Source organism: Vipera ursinii, assembly GCF_947247035.1.
Source record: "Vipera ursinii genome assembly, chromosome: 2".
NCBI classification, from domain to species: domain Eukaryota; kingdom Metazoa; phylum Chordata; class Lepidosauria; order Squamata; family Viperidae; genus Vipera; species Vipera ursinii.
In genome coordinates, this window is record NC_139513.1 from 39,151,490 (window position 1) to 39,175,707 (window position 24,218).

Here is a 24,218-nt window from a genome sequence, read left to right on the forward strand (position 1 = left end):
CCCTCTGGATTTGAAATGGCTTTTAAAGAGCCATCAGAATGTTATCTTTAAAAGTGCACGTGAGCAGACACACTGGAAATTGAATTAAAAGAAATGTTGCAGCAAGCGCCTTTGTCCTTAGGCATTTTTCTCAAGGAAGGATATTTGCTACATTTGCTACATTACCGCGCATAAGCAAGCTCCTATTTTTTGTGGCTTTGTTTTTATTGCTCAAATAAGACGTACAATATCCTATCAGAGAGTTCGCTTTTCTTCCTCCAGATGTTTTTTGTAAAAAGTAACTTTACCTGGTATAGAAATATGGCTGCACAAATGGATATTACCATTTGAACGGTTACCAGCCTTAGTTCTGTTTCACGTAGTCTGTCTGTGTCAAGCCATTACTAATAAATTCACACTTCATGAGTAATCAGAAGCTCAATTCATATGAAGCAGGCATGCAGGCTTGTGGGACAACAGCTTGTTTTTGAAACAATGGCACTTGCTATAACTTTTCACTCTTGCCGCAAAGCCTTAAGGAAAAATGTGAGTTTCTCACAACACCCAGACTATAACTAAGTTATAGTTGTTAGAAACCGAAGAACTCCATGAAAATATACAGAGAATAAACTGAATGACAGAAATGTTTGGCTATTGAAATTCAACTGCATCTTAAATAAATGGATCGGGTTTACTTTGCTTAAAGCATGTTTGCTTTTCATATCATTAAAGTATCATTAATCTATCCATTAATGGAGTTCAGTGGGCCTTATAAGTAATGGGGATGGGCATGGAGGAAGCTGTAAGGTAGCACATCTGGGAGGCACCAAATTGGAGGAGGTTTTGATTGATTTAAGTCTCAGTAAGAATTTACCATTATTTTCAACAGAAACAGGAACATACAACTGTCATCTTGTTAAATAAATCTTCTGAAGAGTAAATTCTATCTACCAAGTTTATTTAAAGTATTTCTCATGTTCCTAACATTTGTATTGTAAGTATTACGCATCCTCAGTATACATTTGAAGTTCAATTCATTTTTTTAACTGACTTGCTCTTTTGGGATATTCCTAACAAATACAGTGAAACTCAACTGTACAAATCAATATAAAATAACATTTCAATGCCCCACTGATGCTATTCAATTGTGTTTAAACAACTCCAGTTGAATTGGTGCATTGTGCCGACAAAATTTATTATTCGAAGGATAGGGTGGCAAAATATTTCATTCAACTCCAGGCTTTTGGACAGCAATACTTGTTTACAGCTTTAGCTTAGAATTATATCAAAATTATGTATACATATTAACAGTAAGTCATCAGCAACCCGTATGCAAAAAACTCTATCAAGTTATATTAGAGACAAATGTAACCATTTTGATAGCAAGAAAAGAGTGGCATTATAGAAAGCACTAAGATATTTGTCAGCCAGATGGAAGTATAAAACAATACATATGCTAAAATTTGGAAAAATTCTGTTCGGTGTCTGCCAAGACTAACTCAATCTATTTAAAGTGATTTTGGATACAGTGCATACAAAATAGTATAATTGATCGTTGTTATATTTGACCAGATACCAATGAAGCCAGCCAATTGAATATTTCTATAATGTCAGGTCAGATTCCAGATGACCATTGAGTGCCAAATCTTACTCTCCCATCCAAAAGACAGCCATGTGATGGATTAAGTAATTGTAGGTAGTTTGCTTAACAATATTTTAAGTTGAAGGATAAGAGAGACAGGGAATGAAAGGGAGGAAAGATATGAAGAGAAATAATTTTGTAGGAATTATTATTATTAGAAAACTAAACATGATTTAAATGCTTCAACGTGGACTGGTAAGAAACAGAATAGGCACATCTAATTCACTGAAGGTCTTCAAAAATATGACTGCCACATAAAATATAATAAATGCCTACAGGAAAGGATTTAGCTGATCAAAATTACCAATAAGGTGGAAAAAAAATTCTTACATTTAGAAAAAAACAAAGCAAAAGACAATTTACTCATTTTAAAGTAGGTAGATGCCCAATTCCTATGAAAAAATGGAAATTAATAGAATTTATTAATGTGAATGAATGTGACATTTATTGCACTTTTGCAAAATAAAATCTGGATAGTAAATTGTCACAGAAAGTGGCTGCCAGTATTAGTGACTGTTATTTTACTGTAATTAAAAAAAAAGATGGAAAAGATGATTTTCCTGTGTTTACGTTTCAAAAAAAAGAAAGAAAGAAAAAGAAAAACCCAAAGAAATTAAATGCTCTTTATTCAATCACAAGATATCTAAGGCATGTATATGAATTTTTCTTTGATGATAGTTCCTGAAATGTCTCCATATATTGATTGACTTATATTGAATGACAATCCTTGATTGTATAAACAGAAGCAAATAATCAAAATCACGTGAAGTATTAGTACCACTTTACAAATCCTTAGTAAGACCATACGTGGCATACTGCATCCAGTTCTGGTCACCACATTACAAAAAAAATGATGAGACTTTGGGAAAAGTGCAAAAAAGAACAACTGAGATGATTAAGGGCCTGGAGAACAGTTCAGGAATTGGGTATGGCCAGCCTAGAGAAAAGAAGGACCAGGAGTAACATGATAGCAGTATTCCAATATTTGAGGGGCTAACACAAAGAAGAGGAGGTCAACTTATTTTCCAAGACAAGACAAGAAACAATGGACCAAAACTAATCAAAGAGAGAAGCAACCCGGAATTAAGGAGAAACTTCATAGCAGTAAAGACAATTAAACAGCGGAACAGCTTGCCTTCAGGTGCTTCATCACTGGGTATTTTTAAGAAAAGGACTGGACCTATCTGAAGTGGTAGAGGGTCTCCTGGTTGAGCAGGGGGTTGGATTAGAAGACCTCCAGGGTCCCTTCCAGCCCTATTCTAATTGATTACTTCTGAAAAATGCTATCATTTTAATATAACTTGCATCTTATTGGTGCAGATGGGTAAGCAAAGTGCACTGGTTTTCTTCAGTGTGGAAATTCCTCAACTTTTGTCCTTATGTAGGAGAAGATGGAGAACAATCTTTGTCTCCTTTTGCCTAGAAAACTGTACTTTTCACTGCATGGACAAAAGCATTCCATACAGGTCAAGGTACAGAGTGATTAGTCATTGCCTTGTCATGCATGCAGCAGAGTTTCAAAAAGCATCAGTGTTGAACAAAGAAAAGGCCATGTGCCAGATACAAGAAGCCATAGAATGTATCTAGCCCATAGACATAGGTTCCTTACTCCTAGTTACAAAGATTCCTTTTAAAAGAATTTAGAAAACTTTTCAAATCCATTTGAGATCTTTGGACCCCTCTCTTCCTTTCCTTGGGGAATGTCTCCACTACATCATAGTAGACAAAAAGGGCAAATGTGGAGGAAAAATCAAGATAGAAAGGCAATATTTTCCTATAATACGCAAATGTCCTTTCCCATTATTTGCTGATTACCTAGGAGAAAACGTCCTGAAAGACCAAAAGTGGGATCTAGAAGGATAAATCTGGGGATCTAGAATGGGAAGACTCTTACCCTTACATTAATGATGTAGGATTACATTATTGAACACTACTGTGGCAAGTACTGGGGAATGATACTTGTTTCTCTCCTGAAGTCTTTTTGAGAGAGCTTGGTGGAGTCTAAAGTAAATGACCTTGGGTTTCTTCTACTGTTAAGGATTCTGTTTTGAAACTGCAGTGTGTGTGTGTGTGTGTGTGTGTGTGTGTGTGTGTGAGAGAGAGAGAGAGAGAGAGAGAGAGAGAGAGAGAGAGAGAGAGAGAGAAAGAAAGAGAGAGAGAGAGAGAGCACTCTGAAGGCCAGTTGGCTATGTATCTAAAAACATAATCAATGACATGTTAAGTTCCATAATGACTAGATGTTTGGTAAAATGGGAAATACAACAGATGCATCACAATGCACAAATGATGCTATATAGCCTCTGTTTATTTTGTGTTTACTACTTTTACATAATATCACAAGACAGATAGAAGAATCTCTTTCAGATGGCCACCAAATAGTCCAGAAACATTTTAAAACCAATAACTGGATCCATGTGGTTTGATCAGTTTTTCTATACCACCGAAACAAATAATGGCTTGTCTTCTGAACAGTTTTATTAAATATTTTATTACAGAAATTAAAGACTGTTTTCAAATTGTTGCTGAGATTAAGTTTCTTGCAAGTGACCCCCATATGTAAACTAATGGGGCAAGTGTAAATTAGTTATTTGATTGTACAACAGTCAAAGTAATGAGTTCCAAAAAAAAATCTTTAACATTGTTTCAGTGGTAATTACCCTGTCCGACTATTTTGTTCAAACCGTTGTAAATAAAGGCACAATCAGTACATCAGAGACTGACCTATTCCGGGGACTGAAGATACATTACAACCAAATGGCAGTAAGGAGATCTCACTGTGTTATTTTGCAAGAATGTTCATTAAACATATGGTCCTGAAAGCTATTCCTTGGCAAATATTATCACTTAAGGGCTTTGGAATTTGATTTAACACAATAGAATTATAAACTTTACTGAATTCTTGTTACTGGAACACTTCTCAACAGTCTATTTCAAGCTTTACTATCGGCATTAACACAGCTGGTTCAAAGGAACTTATCAGGTTTTATTCCATCTTTGTTGTGGTCTGATAGAAGACCCCCTTTTTTAAAAAATAAAACCCTAAACTGTTAGAAGAAGTTTTACATGCCTATTTTAATGTTGAAAATATAGTTGTGAGCTTAAAGAACAGTCTTGGTACATTGTAAACCAAATGTCCTCCATCTACTCCAGTGAACTCATGTAGTGTTGAGCTGAACATTTGCTGCCCTTTAATTCATAAAGGAAGGGACAAATCAAAAGGAAAGAGGTAAGATTTCCATTCAAGCTTTCAGGGGAAGAAGACAGCAGTCTTATTTGTTATCCTTTTTGCTTAACTTTTAAAATATTATGCTTTCCCTGTTCTCTTTAATATTTGCAAATTCTTTTCTCAAGTTTGCAGCTGATTTCAGCTCTCTATCCAAAGCCAGGATGGACAACCAATGCCGATATCTATAAGTTGATTTGCTAATGACTGTAGGATACTGAAGACTGCAACTTGATATGTTAGAAAGCAAATGGCTTGGAGTATAAATTATCAATTGAAAGGAAAGAAAAATGGTATGTGAAATTAAGAGAAAGGTGGAAGGATGAATAAAGATCTGATCCTCAGAAGTAACAAATACACACACAAACGCCTACACAGAAGTGACGTTTATAGGTTTAATTAATGTTAAATGGATAACATGAATAACATATATGTCAGAAAGCAAGAGTTGATGCCATCTAGGTCATGGATATATATGAATACAGAAATATAGAAATCCATAGGATGATGATAATTGTATGCCATGCTCTGGTGAATGGCAATATTGAAAAAAAACAGAAGGAAAAATAGAGAAAATATAGAAAAAGTGGTCATGTAAGAAGAATAATGATTAGTGAGCATGTATTTTAAAAAAGGTCTATTATTTCATGTACATATATGGAAAAAGAATGAGGGATATAAGAGCTATGAGAAATTACGAACGAGGAGCAGATCACTATTTGATAATGTTAATGGATGGGAGAAATCAGATATGGAGTAAAGTATTCTGGGTGGAAGAAACAAAAGAATGAAAATAGAATAATTGCAGAGACTCAACAGAACAAATGGAAAGCAAACATAGGGATTTTAAGATGTGCTAATGCAGATAGAAAATTACTATAGAATGAATGTTGGTCAAAAGAAAAATATAAGACTGTATTTGTTTTTCTACCCAATCTGTTACTGGGAGTGAAACCTGCAGATATCAAGAGAAACATAACAGTAACCTAGATGGAGGTGGAGAAATGGGTTACTTAAGACATCCAGGTGCTAAAAGAAGAAGAGATCACAGGTGCTGCTGAATGTTGAAAGCATTTAATCATACAAAGTGAGTGAATGAGAATTGAACTGTAAAACAATGGTATGTCAGAACAGTAAATGATATCAAGACGAAGGAGAAGACCTAGACAATCATGCCTGAATGGAGTTGATAGATTCCTCAAAGAGAGAGAAGTGAGAAGCTTAACAACAAAAGGTGGAAGCAGAGATGGTCTACAAAATAGAAAGGTGCAGAGAGGTATTGTGCACAGTACTGGAGTAAACTAGATTTAATTAAAGTTCAGTTTCTTCTCTTTTTCAATGTCTTTTTCTTTGGCTTACCTCCCCTTACTTCGATTCTATGCTTTTCAGAGAAAAGGAATAGTATAATGGATATGTGCATATGTATTTAATACTACTACAGCTGCTAGTCCTGACGGCTGGATACTACTGCTCTTAAAAGCAGTGCTCACTGTTCAGGACAAACATTATTGCCAAATATTCTCCCTCTCACTGCTACTAACTGACTTACTCTCTGCTAAACATATGGTAATACACGATAATACTGCTTAAAATGCAATACCTATCCAGGGGTAGGCAACCTCGGCTCTTTTACGACTCATGGACTATGCTGATTCAAGAATTCTGGGAGTTGAAGTCCATGAGCCATAAAAGAGCTGAGGTTGCCTATCCTTGGCCTATATTTACCCATTTACTTCAATTTACCAATTAGCAATTCTATAGATATCATTAGAACAGCGATCCTAAGAAAAATGCAAACAAATCAGCTGAGTTACTCCAGTTAACAGAGTAGAGCAATAGTCATTCAAGCATCAGCCATGTGCAAAACAGATGAAAAGATTATTAACCCTAAATAACCTCCTTGTTCAGTTAGAATATTAGTAGTTTTTTTTTTCCTTTTTGTTAACCATCCCTGAGAACTGGCCTCCAAAAATCAATGCTTTCATATATATTACCATACAGACTTATATGATGTTCAGGAAACAGGCACAGCAGTACCTAGCTGACTTTGGCTGATTACAAAATCCAGTCCCAACTGCGGTCGTAAATCAAGGACTGTTTGTAATGGCAAATTATTCTGCATTGTTGCCAAGAAAACTACACATCCATGATTTTTTTCAGGAAGTCAAGATCAACTTGAAGGAGACTTATTAAACAGAAACAAGAGAAAGAATCAAATTCAGGATGATGTCCTAGGAGATGTTGCTAAGAAGCAGATGGGACTATTACTTTAATCACACACATCATTGCAGAAGCTCCCAAGAACATTTCCTAAGCCTTTCTACTTGTGATTCTACTTCTAAGTGATTAGGCAGCATAATTTTGCCAGAGCCAATTATTTAATAGGGCATGAGAGGACAACAACTATTGACAACCCTTAGGATTTAATTCTAGCCAAAAAATGTGACGAAATCTTCACATTTCTGTATCACCCATCTCCCTCAGAGAAGGGACTCTGGACAGTATACAATAAACAGTTAAAATATAAAACAGCGTATACCGGTATAAAAGTTTAAAAAATAAACAAAAAAAGAGATTAGTCAAAAAAGCAAAAGGAAGGCTTTTAGGGGACTAACCAGCCCCACAGCTGCACACTCCCCAGGTCTTTCCATGCAAGACCACAAAGCCATGTCTTAATTCCCTTCCAGAAGGCCTGCCTCACTTCTGGGGGAAAAATATTCCACAGAGTGGGGCAGCAGCAGAGAAGGGTCTCTTCCTAGACCCCGCCTGTCGGAAATCTTTCACTGTCTGACTAGGAAATTATGGATCTTCCCTGTCTGACTAGGAAATTATGGATCACATGGATCCCAAATTGCTGCCAAAACTACAAATGGGAACTCCTTGTTATCTTATCTACAAACACTGTCTTTTGATCACGGATGCTAATTTCACTTTAATTATGTATTGCATAGCTTTAACATTTGTGGTTATAATATAGCTGAAGAAAATTATATACAGAAATGTACAGACGGAATTCCATGCCTTTCATTTGTGAAAATAAACATGCACATGATTCCTCAAATTGGAGAGTAGCAAAATGATCTTTTTTTAAAAAAAATATATAGCTTATTTACTTACTTCCCTTCTAGCAATTAAAGCACGCACACTGCAGAAAATCAAACGCTGAAATGATGAGAGATTTGCATACTAGTGTTGAGCATCCCTTTTATTTGTTCTTAGCGAACCTAAGTATCTATAGCTAAGCGCGTCCCTTAGGGCAGAGAAGATTGAGACAGGTTATCAAATTGAGTAAATTTATATTTATGTATTTAATTGCACAATAAATATTTTTTAATTATATCTGAACAAATTCCAAGCATAGGAACATGCCGTCAAAATAGTATGCTAATCACTCTGAGTGCCACAGTTGCAGAGGGAAAAGAAATTAAGAAGCCTTGATTTCAATTTTGGCGTCCGCCTCACAAATAGCACAAAAGTGTTCGCCTTTTAATTGTGTTGCATATTGATAAATATCTTCTTGTGGCACAACAGGGAAGATCTTCTCGGCTGGCAGTCTGTACCAAAGGGTGTTCACCCGCCTCTACTCTAGGGTTTACCCTGAATGATTTAATTATAATTTTCTGTGTATAAGACAAATTAAAGAGGGGAGCAGGAGTGCCCTGCCAACACAGATTATTTATCTCCTTAACAGATTGCTACACGCCAAACCCCAGAGCTGTTGCTGCTGCTGCTGCTACTGATGTTGCTTACAAAACTTGAGAGCAATACGGGACAAAGAAATAATCACATGCTAAATTGGAGGAGCAAGGATAAAGGGAAATAAAGTCATTATTTCTAGCTTGAACTGCATTTACTACCCTGGGAAAATATATCGAGTTTTGGTCACAGATAATTAGGGCTTTGTGTATTTGTTTATAATGTAAGTTATTTTTGAACTGGAGACACATTTAACAGGACATTTGATTTGATTCTCATCATTTGCACTGAAAACATCTGGGAACTTCCTTTCATGTTCCATTTGAAAACATACTTGCCTTACAAAGCCTAATGCCATCTCTAAAATCTAAGAACAACCTACTACGTTTTTGAATATTCATCCCTTCTTTCCTTCATTGTCTGTGTAATTCTTGCTGATGAAACGTAAGAGTAGACTAGAGTAGAGAATGACTTCTTGATTTTACACTGAGCAACTTGTCAAAGAGAAAAAGGAAACCAATTAGGTCCAGGCTTCATCTCTGCATCATACTATGATTATTATTATTATTATTTTTAAAAAAGTTACTGTCACTAAATAATAACAATAATATCAACAAAATGAAACAACTTGCTCATCTTTCTATGTTTAATCTACTCCTATGTGAGAGGGCAAACAAGTCCATATTAAAATGTGCAGGGTTTTTTTTCATGACAAGTAATGCAAATGGAAAGATTGGCATTTCCACTCATGGCTGTGTAGCCTTATTCAAATAGGAAAGATTTATATTTTAATTGTTCAAATTTCCCATGATTTATATTTTAATTGTTCAAATCTCCACATAAGAGATTTTAAATGATGCTTACTTCATGTTTCATCAAACATGGGGAAAAAAATACAATTCTCATTATAGAATAAAAGTCCTTCAAGTACCTATGAAACCAAATCACATCCTTATGGACAGTCTCACATTGTTCAGCTGTGTTGGAAATCTCCTAACTCACATGGACACTGATTAGTGACTGAATACGGAGTAATCAAAAGGAACAACAGCCAGACAATAATGAGCTGTCAATAAGGATAATTAATGAAATCATGTGAGATAGAAACAATAAAATATGCAAAGTAGGTATGGTTGCATAAAAGAAAAAAAAAAGACTGCTGGTAGGAGGGGAAGAGGGGAAAATCCTGTTTGTTTGAGCTTTACATAAGGTACTGATATCTAAAACTTAGATCTTGATATTATTAAAGGATCATTTATTCCCAAATCAATCTCTTCTTCTATCTTTAACTATTAAGAAGGGTTACAGACAAATTTAGATTCCATACTGATTTGTACTGATTTCAAAAAGATGGCTATAGCTATCGTATTTTTTATAAATATAATGGTTAAAATATTTACCACTACTAATTTCATTCAGTTTTTCCATTTTCAAATTCAGATTCAATCTAGTACGATCCTTTATTTGAAAGTGTTTAAAGATTAATGGATATTTGTGAGAATTTTCAGGCACGTTTATCCTTATTAAGTACTTTTTTGTACTTGATTTTCCTGGTGTTGTACCTTGTTCTCATCCTTTCTTCAATCTCATCCAGTTGTGTTCATTTTGCACACAACTGTTTTAATGTGTCTATTTTTACACAGATTGGTTCAAATCTGCGATATTCGATTTTTTTTTGCCTATAATCTGAATTTTAAGACCTCTGGATTGACCTTTTTTTTTTTTTTCAATGAAACAATTTTGGAAGAAATAACAGTCCCTTTTCAAAGGCAGTATTTCACCTTTCATCTTCTAGCCTCTTAAAAGCATTCCTATTGACATTAATCAACATGGCCCTGGACCTGGTAACTTGAGGGACTGCCTACTTCTCAAGAGTATCTGCCCAACTGGTTCAATCTGGTGGGATTGGTGCATTCCAGGTTCCTTTGATTAAACAATGTCATCTAACAGGATCCTGAAACCATGTCTTCTCTGCAGAAGTATCTCTCCTCTAGAATGATAATCTTACCCAAATTTGAACAGCTCCCACCCCTCTGGTATTTTCAAGGACCTTAAAGACATAGTTCCTCACCCAGACCTTTGGCAAGGACTAATGCCCCCTTTTTCTTTTCCCCTCTGGGTTTTCCTTGTCATTGTTGTTCCTTGGTTATGTACTGTTTTCATGTTTTCTGCATTGTTCTCACTCTTTTTTTTAATGTTTTAACAATTATGAACTGGCCAGAGTTGCTGGGAGTCAGGTGGCATATAAATTTGGATGGTTGCACAGTTAGCCAGATGTTTAGATTGGATTTGGCAACATAAATAAAGAGCATTGCTTTAATGTGTCCAGTACTTTAGAATACCTTCCACCTGGGCTGTAATACCTAAAAACAAATGAAGTATCAAGAGGAAGCCTATTTTCAGTTCTATCTGAGGTCAAGGAATACAGTACCCCAAAAGGCTAATGGGACACTGAAGACTTTAAAATGTTTTTCTCCATCCTGAAATTGGCCTAGTGACTTGGGATTTTAGGAAGATAAGAAGGAAATACTTAATTTCTAAGAACCTCTAGGAGTTATACTCTCAGCTTTCAGTAGATTTAAATTTATTGATTTAAGATTCAAGGAAACAAAGGAGACTTAGAAATAAATCCACCCCAGCTTTCCTCTCAAACTATCTGTTCTTAGACACTCCAAATAGACAACAGTACAAAAATGTGCTTCTGACATTTAGAAAACAGAAATGTTTGTCAGCTTCTTTTTAGGAGAAACTCATTCGTTCTGTTAAAATAATCTAAATATTAGTTTGTTCCATCCTGTATTTCAAACTAGCCAATATAACTCACAATAGTGAGCCAGCCTGCTGATCTATGGAATTATTCCACTACTCACTTCAAACGCAAAGGCACTTGATACTCTACCATTTATTCTTTTTTACTAATCTCATTCTGCCATGAATATTCAGGAAAAAGAAAGTATTCTTCCAGACTCCCCAAACAATCTAAACAGAGGCTTATATGTCATACAGCATGTAGGCAGGCACCATATTGCCTGATGAGATAGCAACAGAAACCTTAAGTGCCTTCATCGGCATTCTCTGTGTATTCTTGCCTGCTCATCTTATGGACAAAGAGGTAATTCAATCATGCTGCTGTAAACGGATGGTGCCAACCTTAAACACACCAAAGGAAAAAGAAGAAGGAAATAATCCACAGAGCATACCTACTTTAAATCTGAGGTACTTGCACTCTTGTAACATTATGCATTTGAAAAAGATTTAAAGAATCATTCTACTGAATAATATCACCAATGATAAAGTGTACATCTATGAATGTCATTTTAAAGGAAGGTTCCTTTTTTAAAGGACCCCTAACTGAACAGTGAATTTTACCACAGCTTGTCTTCTAGCTTCCTCATTAAGCAAATTCAAAACATTATATTTTAATGTATTATATAACAGGCAACTGAAGGTTGGTTATAGATCTCTTTTGAAAGAAATCAGAAGTTTGGAAGACAAAATGTAAGCAGCGTTTCCTCCCCCCCCCCGTGTCAAAATTAAAATGGCTGGATTCTAAACAGAAAGCACGATGGGCTTATCAAATTCAGTAATGTACAGCAGTAAAGTTAGGATCAGGCTATATGAACAACTCAATAGAAGTAAGTCAAAACGTCATCCATTATTGCACGGCAATCCTCGAAGAGTACATATTGACAAGGTTCTGTTGCAAACGTAGAAGCCTAGACTGAATTATTGAGTTAAAATACTGCTAAAAGATAACACTGAAAATTTTCTACTCTGAATCTCTTTCATCTACATACACAATCTCTGTACTGCCTAGATCAGACCTGGGCATTTTACGGCCCCTGGGCCACATCTATCCCTTTGGATATCCCTGTCCAGCCTGCATGAGGTCAATCAGAAATTATAAAATAAAATACAAATAAGTGTGCCACAGAGAGTGGGAGAAGAAGCCAAAGGTGCTCCTTTAATCAGCTGGCAAGTTGAGTTTTGCGCCTGTAACAGGAGAGTGGTGGCTGGGCTGAAGTTCCATGATCCCTCCTCCTTCCAAGAGGTGAGCACCAGCAGCAGAATTAAATTCAGCCTATTGGTTCAGTCCTCCACCACAGTCCCAGTCTGTCATGTGGCCTCTTGGGAAAAATAATTGCCTGCTCTAGACTTCATGAGTGAAGAGCTGGAAAGGAAGTCTACAGGAATCTGTGCTTCTCCTCTTTTAGTTGGCAACTCTTATTGTGATCTTCTAAAGTGCATCCAGCATTACATATGCTTCCTCTTGATACCAAGAGCCATTTTGAGATAGGCAGGACAAAACTTAGGAATGAAGGAAAGCAGGAGGGTTTTCTTCCATGTCTGATATCAATATCCTCTTTTCCAGCCAATATGAGTCAAGTAAGCCTTTGCAGAATGCAGATCAATGTATATCACCAAAGAGATATGATTCCACAAAGAATATTAACACAGGTAAGCAAATGTTAACTACTAGGAAGAAACACAAAAATAATTTCCATGTAAGATGGAAAGCTCAAGTTGTAGTTGTTTGTACATATGTTCTAGTGAAAGTCACACATCATGCTAATTTGTTGATCAGTCATGTATTCAGTCCTCAAAGCATAACAATTTCATTATGAAACAAAAAATTGTTCAGAAATACTGTTTCATACACACACACACACAAAATGCAACTTCTGTTCCTAGTTATTCCATGAAAATGACTGCTCTTAAGGCAAGTAGCTATGCATACTTACATTTGCATGCATGCATGTATTTATATGAATCATGAAAGAAAATTGGATAGGACCCCAAACATACATTTTAAATAAATAAAACAGTAGAGCCCAATGTTATCCAATTTATGAAATAACTTGCTCATCATTAAGAATTTAAATAGAAGAATCAACTCCAATATGAGATTTTTACTCTTAAATTCAACATACAATACACGCAAAGAAACTAAATGATTTTTCCTCCCATTTTGGTCTAGGCGGAAGACATCAAACTAGAAAATCTCATCTTCCACAAAAACATACTTTCTGGTGGTAGAGAAAATATATTTCCTTTATCAGACAAATTTAAAATATAAATACAAATCCACATCCTAGAACTGGTATACTATGTACTCCTCCTGTTAATATCCCAATTTTAAAATAGTGTTACTAAGCACACAGAATACTTAGGAAACCAACTTTTTCTTCATGAAAGAAGAACATAAGATGTGTTTTCTATCTGCCTCAGCAAAATTATTACTAGCTATGAAAAGTTTGGGGGAAAAAGAGGTTTCTTAAAACGAATAATAAAAACCTCAATAAAAACTGATAAAATAACTGATAAAAAATCAGTTAGCAAGGGAAGACAGACCCACTTAATTTGCTTTCAAAGATTTTTTCCATATGGTTTCGTAGAAAATAGCATCCTTTTCATTGTTGACATATAATATGTCTTCTTCATTAAACTGTAAGAACTATTACCAAGAATTGGTAATCCATTTCCACTCATTCGTCCCTTCATTAGCCTCCTTTCTCTATCCCCTCCTCCCCAAATCAATCCATTTCAGGAAGCACCTTTACAGCAGAGTTTGAAGATGGGGGGATAAATTAAGAAAACAGAATTTATGCCCAGGGCAGAAAAAGAATCCACCAGTTATATTATGCTGCGAGACACAGTCCTAAAATATAATATCCCTTGCTTCCAAGGGCTTGAAAATGAAACTTGAATAAAGGACTTGAGGAAGCTCTGAAAAAGTCACCCTTTTTAAAGTCTGCCCTGCTCCTCCCTTTCAACTATTTTCATGATATTCATGATAACAGTCCTAAAATATTACTGCAATCGAATAGTTCTGATACTATACTACAGGATATGATACTAGAGTCCTGATAGTAAATACTACTGCGGTCTTAACAGTTCTGAAATGCTGCTGCAACACTTTCTCACCAGGAAGAAAAAGCCACAATGATAGAAAAATTAGAAGGTAAATTCCCAGAAGGGATTCCCAAAACAAACAACTCTGTCAATGGCTTATGTTCCATATTGCTCTACTGCTGGATGAAAATTCTTGGATCCAGCAGGAGTTTCCATCAGTAAAATTGGGCAGAAGGCAATTTTTGCCTTTTGGTACTGTCCATGGGGTTTTCATGGCAAAGATACTAGAGTGGGTTGCCATTTCCTTCTCCAGAAATGGAGGTAGTGACAGATTTTATTTTCCTGGGTTCCAAGATGACTGCAGACAGGGACTGCAGCCAAGAAATTAAAAGACGCTTGCTCCTGGGGAGGAAAACCATGGCAAATTTAGACAGCACACTAAAAAGCAGAGACATCACTCTGCCAACAAAAATGCATATAGTCAAGGCTATGGTCTTCTCAGTTGCAATGTATGGCTGTGAAAGTTGGACCATAAGAAAGGCTGAGTGCCAAAGAATTGAGGCCTTTGTACTATGGTGCTGGAGAAGACTCCTGCGAGTCCCTTGGACTGCAAGGCGATCAAATCGGTCAATCCTAGAGGAGATCAACCCTGACTGCTCTTTAGAAGGCCAGATCCTGAAGTTGAAACTCAAATACTTTGGCCACCTAATGAGAAGGGAGTCACTGGAGAAGAGCCTAATGCTGGGAAAGGCTGAGGGCAAGAGAAGAAAGGGACGACACAGAATGAGGTGGCTGAATGGAGTCACTGAAGCAGTAGGCGTGAGCTTAAATGGACTCCAGCAGATGGTAGAGGACAGGAAGGCCTGGAGGAACGTTGTCCATGGGGTTGCGATGGGTCGGACACGACTTCACAACTAACAACAACAATTTTTGCCAATTGACTCTCCTTTCAGCAGCCTGTGCCATAGGAGATGGCCTGGCATTAGTAAATCAAAGCACCTTCTGTCAGCAAATATCAACTTTAAATACAACTTCTATTTCATTTTTGTGGAATATTGAGAAAGGGCTCAATATGTTTTTTGAAAACATTCTGGACGATCACTGTTTGCAGTGACTATGTTTGTAGTTTATATGCACATATTTATCATCATCTTACACTGTCCATCAAGTTACTAATGAATGTGCAGACATGTTCATAAACCATAGCTTGTGTGAAGTTACACAAACATTTTATGAACCGAACCTCATACACAAGAGGTTAAAAAAAAAACACCTATTGATAATTGGCGATTATTCCCATGAGTTTCAGAATGTCAACAGTTACCTTAATGTAATACCAGAAACATTAACCCTGAAGTGCATGTCAGCCCTAATGGAGTATTATGTATTTGTGTGCATAAAATTAGAATGACTGTAAGATAACAATAATGCATTCATGCAAATAGGTACCTTCCACCTACAAACCAAAGTGTAATGTTTTAGGCACTGATAAGGAGAAACTCCACTCATGCTTACCTCTCCCTTTTAGGAGTGTGGACTGACAACTGTCCATTGGTTGAGGCATGTGGGTTTATTATTAAGGAGGGCTTTGAAGAGGCTGAAGAGGAGATACATGTGGTTGACAGGTCCAGGCTGCTATGATTGTTGCTGGTTGCTTCCTCTGCTGTGTGAGATCCTGTCACTTCTTTCCAGAGTTGCTGGAGTTCAGTTGGAATCATGCCTAAAACAAAATTCACTGGTTAATGTTTATTAATTACTACTAAATTTAATCACTAGTGAATACATTTCCAAATGTTAATTGACTATTGTAAAGTGTTTGACATGCGGCTGCCCTTGAAAAGTATCCAGAAGCCTCATTTGGTTCTAAATGCAGTGGTTCATACAGTTTTGTGCAAATCTAGATTCACACATATGTTAAACCCTCCTGCGGGAGCTATGTTGCTTGCCAATTTGCTTCGGCATCCAATTTAAGGTGCTGGTTAAAGCCCTACATGGCTTGGGTGATTTGAAGGACCTTCTTTTTCCAACTACATCTACCCAATCCACTATATTGGGGAGGCAGGGTATGTTATGATTTCCAAGCATTAAGGAGATCTAAGGTCCTTTTCCATGGTGGCTTCTCCCAGTGGAACATCTTGGAGATATGGAGATAAGATTGCCCCCCATCTTCACATTCTTTCAAAAGGCATTGAAAATGGGTTTTTGTCAGTGGGCCTGGGGATCCCAGACTGATATGTAGTGTGTCAAGTGGTTTGACTGAATGTCAGTGAATGCCAGGAGAGTAGGAGTGCAATGAATTTTGTATTTGGGGTCCTGTCTTTGTAAGTCATTGCAGTCATGGTGAATGACTTTTATTAAATCTCTTTAATAAAAAAGATTTAATACTAGTTGCCACAGCAATAACTATTATGGAACCAAAAGATGCTTTATATAAAAACGCTGTCCGTGGAGGCATTTGCTATAGTTGGTGCAGCTCAGCGAACCAACGGAGATGACGGTGGTGGGGGAGATGGGATGTTTTTGTTTGTGTGTGTGCTGCTTTAAAAAATGTAGCTGTGCACACATCCGTATACGCTTATCCACCATTTCCACGGCCCATTTCTGAACGGGCTGTGGCCCAGCAGAGGGCCACGGATCAGGGGCTGGGGACCCCTGTGCTAGACTCCATTGCAAATTCATGGATATTTATCTTCTTCTGCAGCTATGGATATTGAAAATAAAAGCTTTATGTTTATTTTCTTTTATTTTCTAATCCTTATGCGTTCAGATACTCTATACCTGAAAATGTGAAACCCAAAAAATGTAAAAGGAGTCAGATATTTTGGTAGAAAAATGTTCATTTTTTTTTCTTCATTTCTCATGGTAATTGTTTCTAAATACTACAACCTCATTGGCCAGGGCAGCATTGAGGACTGTGTGATTTCTTAGCCAAATGCCAAAATCTAGCTAATAGAGTTATACAAGAACAGTGTGGAAACTACCAACAAAAAGCATTTTCAATATGCATTCCTGCTAGTGAGCCATGAAGCCCAGAAGCTACCCAGGATGGCTGGTGCCAGTGTCAGGAACACTATTTGTTTTTATTTTTACATTCATGGAAACCTGTGTTGAGTCCTGGTAGTATAAAGACACATAGTACAATCTTTTGACAGATTATCCAACCATAACAGTAAGTGCTAAGCTTTTCTATTTGTGACCACAACAGATATAGGGAGAATAATTACATAGGTTCTTTGGTTATCCACAGTATTATTATTATTATTTATTAAATTTATATACCGCCCTTCTCCCGAGGGACTCAGGGCAATGAACAGGGCACATATAAATAGAAAATACAAAAATTAAAAAAGTAGCACTTTGCATCTTAATGGCTTGCAAAGAATGATCCTGTAGCCAATAAATTTTATAAATAAAAAGTAATAAAATTAAAATCTGCTCAAGTTGGAAAACCTGGGTGCCCAAGGATGGCAAATGATGACATATGCACATGATACTGTCATACAAATAATGTGGTTGATGTACTTGTGTTAGTGGTCATGATATGAATGACACACAAATTATACAAGCATGTCATTTGCTCAATGATATCATGGCATGTGTGTCATTTTGACATCGTGGTATGAAACTAACACCTATTTTGAAAATAAATCAAGATGGGGTAGTATTCCAATAATAGCTGAAGAGAGTTATGATAGTTTTTGATATGATAGTCTTGCGAAGGTTGTTGAGAGTGTGGTGGCGCATCAGCTCCCTCTGGTCCTGGATGAAGCGGATTATCTAGACCCGTATCAATCGGGTTTCAGGCCCGGGCACAGCACGGAGACGGCATTGGTCGCGCTGGTGAATGATCTCTGGAGGGCTCGGGACAGGGGATATTCCTCTGTTCTAGTCCTATTAGACCTCTCGGCGGCTTTCGATACCATCGACCATGGTATCTTGCTGCGGCGTCTCAGGGGGCTGGGAGTGGGAGGCACAGTCTTACAGTGGTTCTCCTCCTATCTCCAGGGACGTTCGCAGTCGGTGTTGGCAGGAGGGCAGAGGTCGACCGCGAGGTCTCTCATTTGTGGAGTTCCTCAGGGGTTGGTCCTCTCGCCTCTCCTGTTCAACATCTACATGAAACCGCTGGGAGAGATCATTCGTGGCTTTGGAGTTGGGTATCATCAGTACGCTGATGATACCCAACTTTTCCTTTCGACCCCAAACCACCCCAGTGATGCCCTCAACGTGATGTCCCGTTGCCTGGAGGCGGTTCGGGTCTGGATGGGGAGGAACAGACTTCAACTCAACCCCGACAAGACTGAGTGGCTTTGCATACCTTCATCCCGGGTTTATTCGGACATTCCACCTCTGGCTATGGGGGGTGAACTATTACCCCCCGTAGATAGGGCTCGCAACTTGGGAGTCCTCCTAGATTCACGGCTCACCTTGGAAGACCATATAGGAGCTGTGACTAGGGGGGCCTTCGCCCAGGTTCGCCTGGTGCACCAGTTGCGGCCCTATCTTAGCCGGGATGATTTGTGCACGGTCACTCATGCGCTCGTGTCCTCTCGTCTGGACTACTGCAACGCTCTCTACATGGGGCTGCCCTTGAGGACCACCCGGAAGCTCCAACTGGTACAGAATGCAGCCGCGAGAGTTGTGTTGGGAGTCTCCCGATACTCCCACGTTACACCTCTGCTCCGTGAGCTGCATTGGTTGCCAGTTGTCTTCCGGGTGAGATTCAAGGTACTGGTAACGGTGTTCAAAGCCCTCCATGGCATGGGGCCGGAGTACCTTAGGGAACATCTGCTGCCGGCATCAAGCTCCCTGCGCCCTGTGCGTTCCCACAGAGAGGGCCTCCTCAGGGTGCCACCGATCAGAGAATGTCAATTGGTGGCCCCCAGGGGGAGATCCTTCTCTGTGGGCGCTCCGGAGCTGTGGAATCAGCTACCGGTAGAGCTCCGGATGGCGCCCGATCTTCGCTCCTTTCGTCGCGATCTCAAGACGTTTCTGTTTGTACAAGCCGGCCTAGCCTGATGGGGATTGGTGGGGTTGTTTTATTTTTGGTGTCTTAATTTTATCTTGGGGTTTTTAGAATTGTATTCCAATTGTTTTAACTTGGGCAATCATTTAATCTCTTTTTAATGTTTGTATTTAGTATTTTATTCTGCCCTGTGAACCGCCCTGAGTCCTCAGGGAGAAGGGCGGTATATAAATATTATTAAATTAAATTAAATTAAAATTCCCAATATCGGTGACATAAATGGGATTTAAAAATAAGATTCTGAAAACCTAATGTAAGAGAACAGTATTATTGGAATAGATAAATCATTGGTCAGCTGTAGCGTGACACATGTCAATGTGTAGGCTCATAAGCTCCATTATTTATCATCAATGCTATTTGGATTGTAATTCAGTAACAAAATTTCACACATTTCATTTTAAGCATTTTAGTATTAAAGATAAACATTTGAACTTGAAGTTATTTCTAAACAATAGCATGCTGAAAAAAGGGGATGAAATACATTTTTTTTTCAGAGCGATAAAGATGTATTTTGGTCACCATGGAAAATAGAGACCCTACTGAGGGATTTATTTCATACTTTTTATAATTTTTAGTTAGATGATGAAAAAGAGAATCTGAATAAATTGTGTTTCATTTGCTGAAAGATGACAGAAAATGGTAACTTCTGTTTCGAAGCAAGGAAAGTCTTCAAAGAAAAAGTATCTGTTTTTATGATATCAGCACAAAAGTAATTTTGTGCTTGAATTGTAGATGATGACAAGTAGCTTTGCTTTTAAATATAGTTTTTATTAATCACTTTTAGACATAAATTATGAATTCATATTGTCTCCATGCAGTGCTTTTTAAAATTTTAACAGTAAAATTGATTATACTGTGATTATGTCATTAACACACCTATCTTTCTCATTAATTTTGGCTTTTAGTACTGCTCACTTGATAGATGTGCCTTATATAAAAAAAATCTTGCAAGTTCCTCTATGCAACTAACACTATTGTTATTACTACTTTCCTGATCAGTAATAATGATCCACTGAAAATAAAATAAAACAGAAAATACATTTTCATGAGAAATATGTTCCTGAAGTAAAGGTAGCTAGCAAAATTCAGGAGATACTGAGATTTTTAACTAAACTGAGAATTTTAAAATACCCTTACAAGCTAAAGTTTAGTTACACAAAACCTGGAGTGACACATATTAATACCATTCTTATGAGATTCTAAGTTAACACTACATAAATGTTTGCAAACAACATTTGAAGGTATCTTGTCATATTGCTATAGACTGGTGTGAAAAAGTAGAAGAGGCAGAAATTTGTATTAAATCATGAAGAATCTATGTTTTCTTCAAAGTAATTCTCTTTCTTTTGAAGACTAAAGACTAGGGCCAAGAAATACAGCTTCTTTGTTTCAAGGGCTGTAGTTTTTTAAAAAATCAGTGCAAGGGTGTGGGGCAGCCTGCCATTTTCAAAATATACATCTGTATCTGAAACACAGACATGTCTCTTAGCAGACCTAAGGCATTAAATAAAGGCAGTATGCATTAGATTCATTTGAAACACATAATAAAAAATGCCAAGGTCTAAATTTAATTTATTTTTGTCATTTAGAATACAATGGCTAGATAATCATCTTAACGTGATCAGCCAAACATCTTTACTTTGCTAAACTGTTAAAGATTTTAATTATGCTAGCTTTGGAGAGCAGTGGTCTAATGAGGCGATAGACTCCAGAGAATCTAAGTGGTTAAGAACTGTGAAATGAGTCTGATAGGATTTTTTTTTATATTCACCGTGGATCGTTTGCATATCAAAGAGGAGTAAATTATTGCACAGCAGACCAATAATCTTCCCCGCCTTACTCAGAATGCCATTAACAAAAACATTTGGTCTAATGCTATGGGGCTGACTAAAAAAAAATGCAAAAATGTTCGCAATTAGTATATATTCTGTAAGATACTTCAACATTCAGTCGTCTGAGTCTTATGATACATTTAATGTTATAAAGCTGTTTATTTCTTCTTTTATAAAAAAAAATTAAATGCAAATATTCTTTGAAAAAGGAATTCACTATTATTCAGTTATAACCTGTCCCCCAAAATTAAAGCTCTGAAGAAATTTGAACAAAGGGTCACAGTGTAACCTTACGTCCTGTTTAACAGCAACTGAGCTATTATTTTCAAACCCCTTGCAAAGTGACAGAGTAGAGTATATTTTTAGCTAACATGTTTGACAGGACTGTCTCCACACTAACAATTACTGTGAATATGACTGACCCTTTCACCACTGTTTACTCAGTTGAAACAATAGTGAATGGACCTGTCTGTTGATGGGATAGTAGATACTAGATTGAGTGAGTCAATCTTGTATGTTAGGGTTCTACCAATATGAGAAAATTATATTTACCATTATTATTCATCACTGTGAAACCTTCATGCACTTAGTTTTTTTTAAAAAAAAGATGGGTAATATGATAAAACTGCTTGATTTTTATTCATTTAGAAGACGGCATAGAGTATTTCAGTATATCAAGGGCAAAAGAAGAAATAACATTACAATCTCTACAACAAACCTTCCATAGAAGAGCAATTGACTGACATTTATGAGGGCATCTGTGCATAACACAAGTAAAACCCAGATTTGTGTATAAACGTATATAGCAACAGCTGGAACAATTCACCAGCAGAGGATTATAGATTAGATTATGTATTATACAGAATCCAATTATGATGTCACAGAGTAAAATTAACTATCTCAATAATTATATGAGCTTTTAGAAGCACTTGTGGCTTCTTATTAGTTTTGTTATCCACAATTTTGGTTACACTAAATAGAATCAATATATACTGTACATATAAAGGTGTTCATCTACTCAGTTTGTTGCTATTTTGTGCATTCTGAAAATAGTAGACGGGCTTTTGTGCATGCAAAAAGTTTTCTTTTAAGTGTTGGATTCTTTGCACAACATATTTGTCCTCCTTCTCACCAACTTAAGAGTAGATCTCACTGAATTAAACCAGCTGCAAAGCTCCATATAGCTTCCTCCATATGAATGCCTTTTTCTTTGGAGGAATTCACTGGTGATGGAAGGGTTTGCTTGCTCAGACTGCATGATCCATGCTGGCTTTTCTCTTCCACACAGTTTTTCTCAAACTTGACAGAGAGCTGCTTTGTCACATTGCTGGATTTTAATGTTGCCACTGCTTGCATTTTGCTCCAATGACCAAAAGGTTTTCTCTGAAGCCTTGGACCAGAACACTGGCAATCACGGCTGGAAGTCTTCTTTTGCACAGGAAAATTATGAAATCTGCTCATTGTTGGAGGCTACAGAAGAAGGGCTATCTTACAGCATTATCCACCAGAATCAGCAAACACCTTGATGTGAACAAAGTTATCACTAAAAGTCAACATGGGTTTGTCAAAAACAGATCATGCCAGACAAATCTTATTGCATTCTTCGACCAAGTGACAAAACTAGTAGACTAGAGGAATGCTGTAGATATAATTTACTTGGACTTCAGTAAGGCATTTGATAAAGTAGATCACAACCTACTACTTGATAAGATAGAAAAATGTGGGTTAGATAGCATCACCACCAGATGGATTGGTAGCTGGCTGACAGGCCGTACTCAGTGTGTGGTCCTGAATGGAACTGCATCTACATGGAAGGAAGTGTGTAGTGGGGTGCCCCAGGGCTCTGTTCTAGGCCTAGTGCTCTTCAACATCTTCATCAACGATTTGGATGAGGGGATAGATGGGAAACTCATCAAATTTGCAGACAACACCAAGCTGGCAGGAATAGCCAATACTCCAGAAGATAGGCTTAAGATACAGGAGGATCTGGACAGACTCGAACACTGGGCACTATCTAACAAAATGAAATTCAATGGTGAAAAAAGTAAGGTTCTACATTTAGGCAGGAAAAAAATCAATTGCAGAGGTCACAGGTCTGCAACCCGCGGCTCTGGAGCCGCATGCGGCTCTTTCAGCCGACTCCTGCGGCTCCCAGTCCTCTGCCATGTACAGTCCCCCCCCAAAAAAACAGTGGGACCACAAAAGTTCAACCAATCAATTCAAATATGCAGGATAGGTGCATATCTCGCCTTGGCTAAACTCTTCAGTCAAAACCTGTTCTGCGCATGCGCGCATGTACGTGCATGTGCACACATTTTTTGCGGCTCCCAGTTTTTCCTTTTGTGAGGAAACTGGTTCCGAGTGGCTCTTTCACTGTTTCAGGTTGCTGACCCCTGGTATAGGTGGTACCTTGCTCAATAGTAGTAACTCTGAGAGAGATCTCAGAGTCCTAGTGGACAATCACTTAAATATGAGCCAGCAGTGTGCTGCAGCTGCCAAAAAAGCCAACACAGTGCTAGGCTGCATTAACAGAGGGAAAGAATCAAGATCACGTGAAGTACTAATACCACTTTACAATGCCTTGGTAAGGCCACACCTGGAATACTGCATCCAGTTTTGGTCACCACGATGTAAAAAAGATATTGAGACTCTAGAACAGGGGTGTCAAACTCAATTTCATTGAGGGCCGCATCAGCATTGCAGTTGCCCTCAGGGGGCCGGGTGGGTATGGCCAGGGTGGGCGTGGCCTACTGGGTGGGCGTGGCTAGAGTGCGTATAGGTTACTGGGTGGGCATGGCCAACTCTACATCATTCGCATCAAGGGTGCCTATGGGGGCCTGGGCAGGAGTGGGACAGATCTGAGAGTCTCTGGCAGAAGGAGGGTCTCTGGGCCAGGGCCAAGGCATTGGGGGCTGTTCCCTCACTGTTTCCAGGATGGCTTCGCGGGCCACATGAAACCACTTCGCAGGC

The 24,218-nt window shown here is 37.8% G+C and overlaps 1 protein-coding gene across 21 annotated transcripts in view; it reads right to left on the reverse strand.

Annotated features, from left to right (window-relative positions):
* FOXP1 (forkhead box P1) overlaps positions 1-24,218 on the reverse strand; it is a 666,401-nt gene that overhangs the window by 65,811 nt on the left and 576,372 nt on the right. For all 21 annotated transcript variants that reach the window (XM_083354300.1, XM_083354292.1, XM_083354290.1 and 18 more), the window contains one exon: positions 15,909-16,113. In XM_083354300.1, the coding sequence (XP_083210426.1) occupies positions 15,909-16,113 (205 nt within the window). The remainder of the gene's footprint in view (positions 1-15,908; positions 16,114-24,218) is intronic.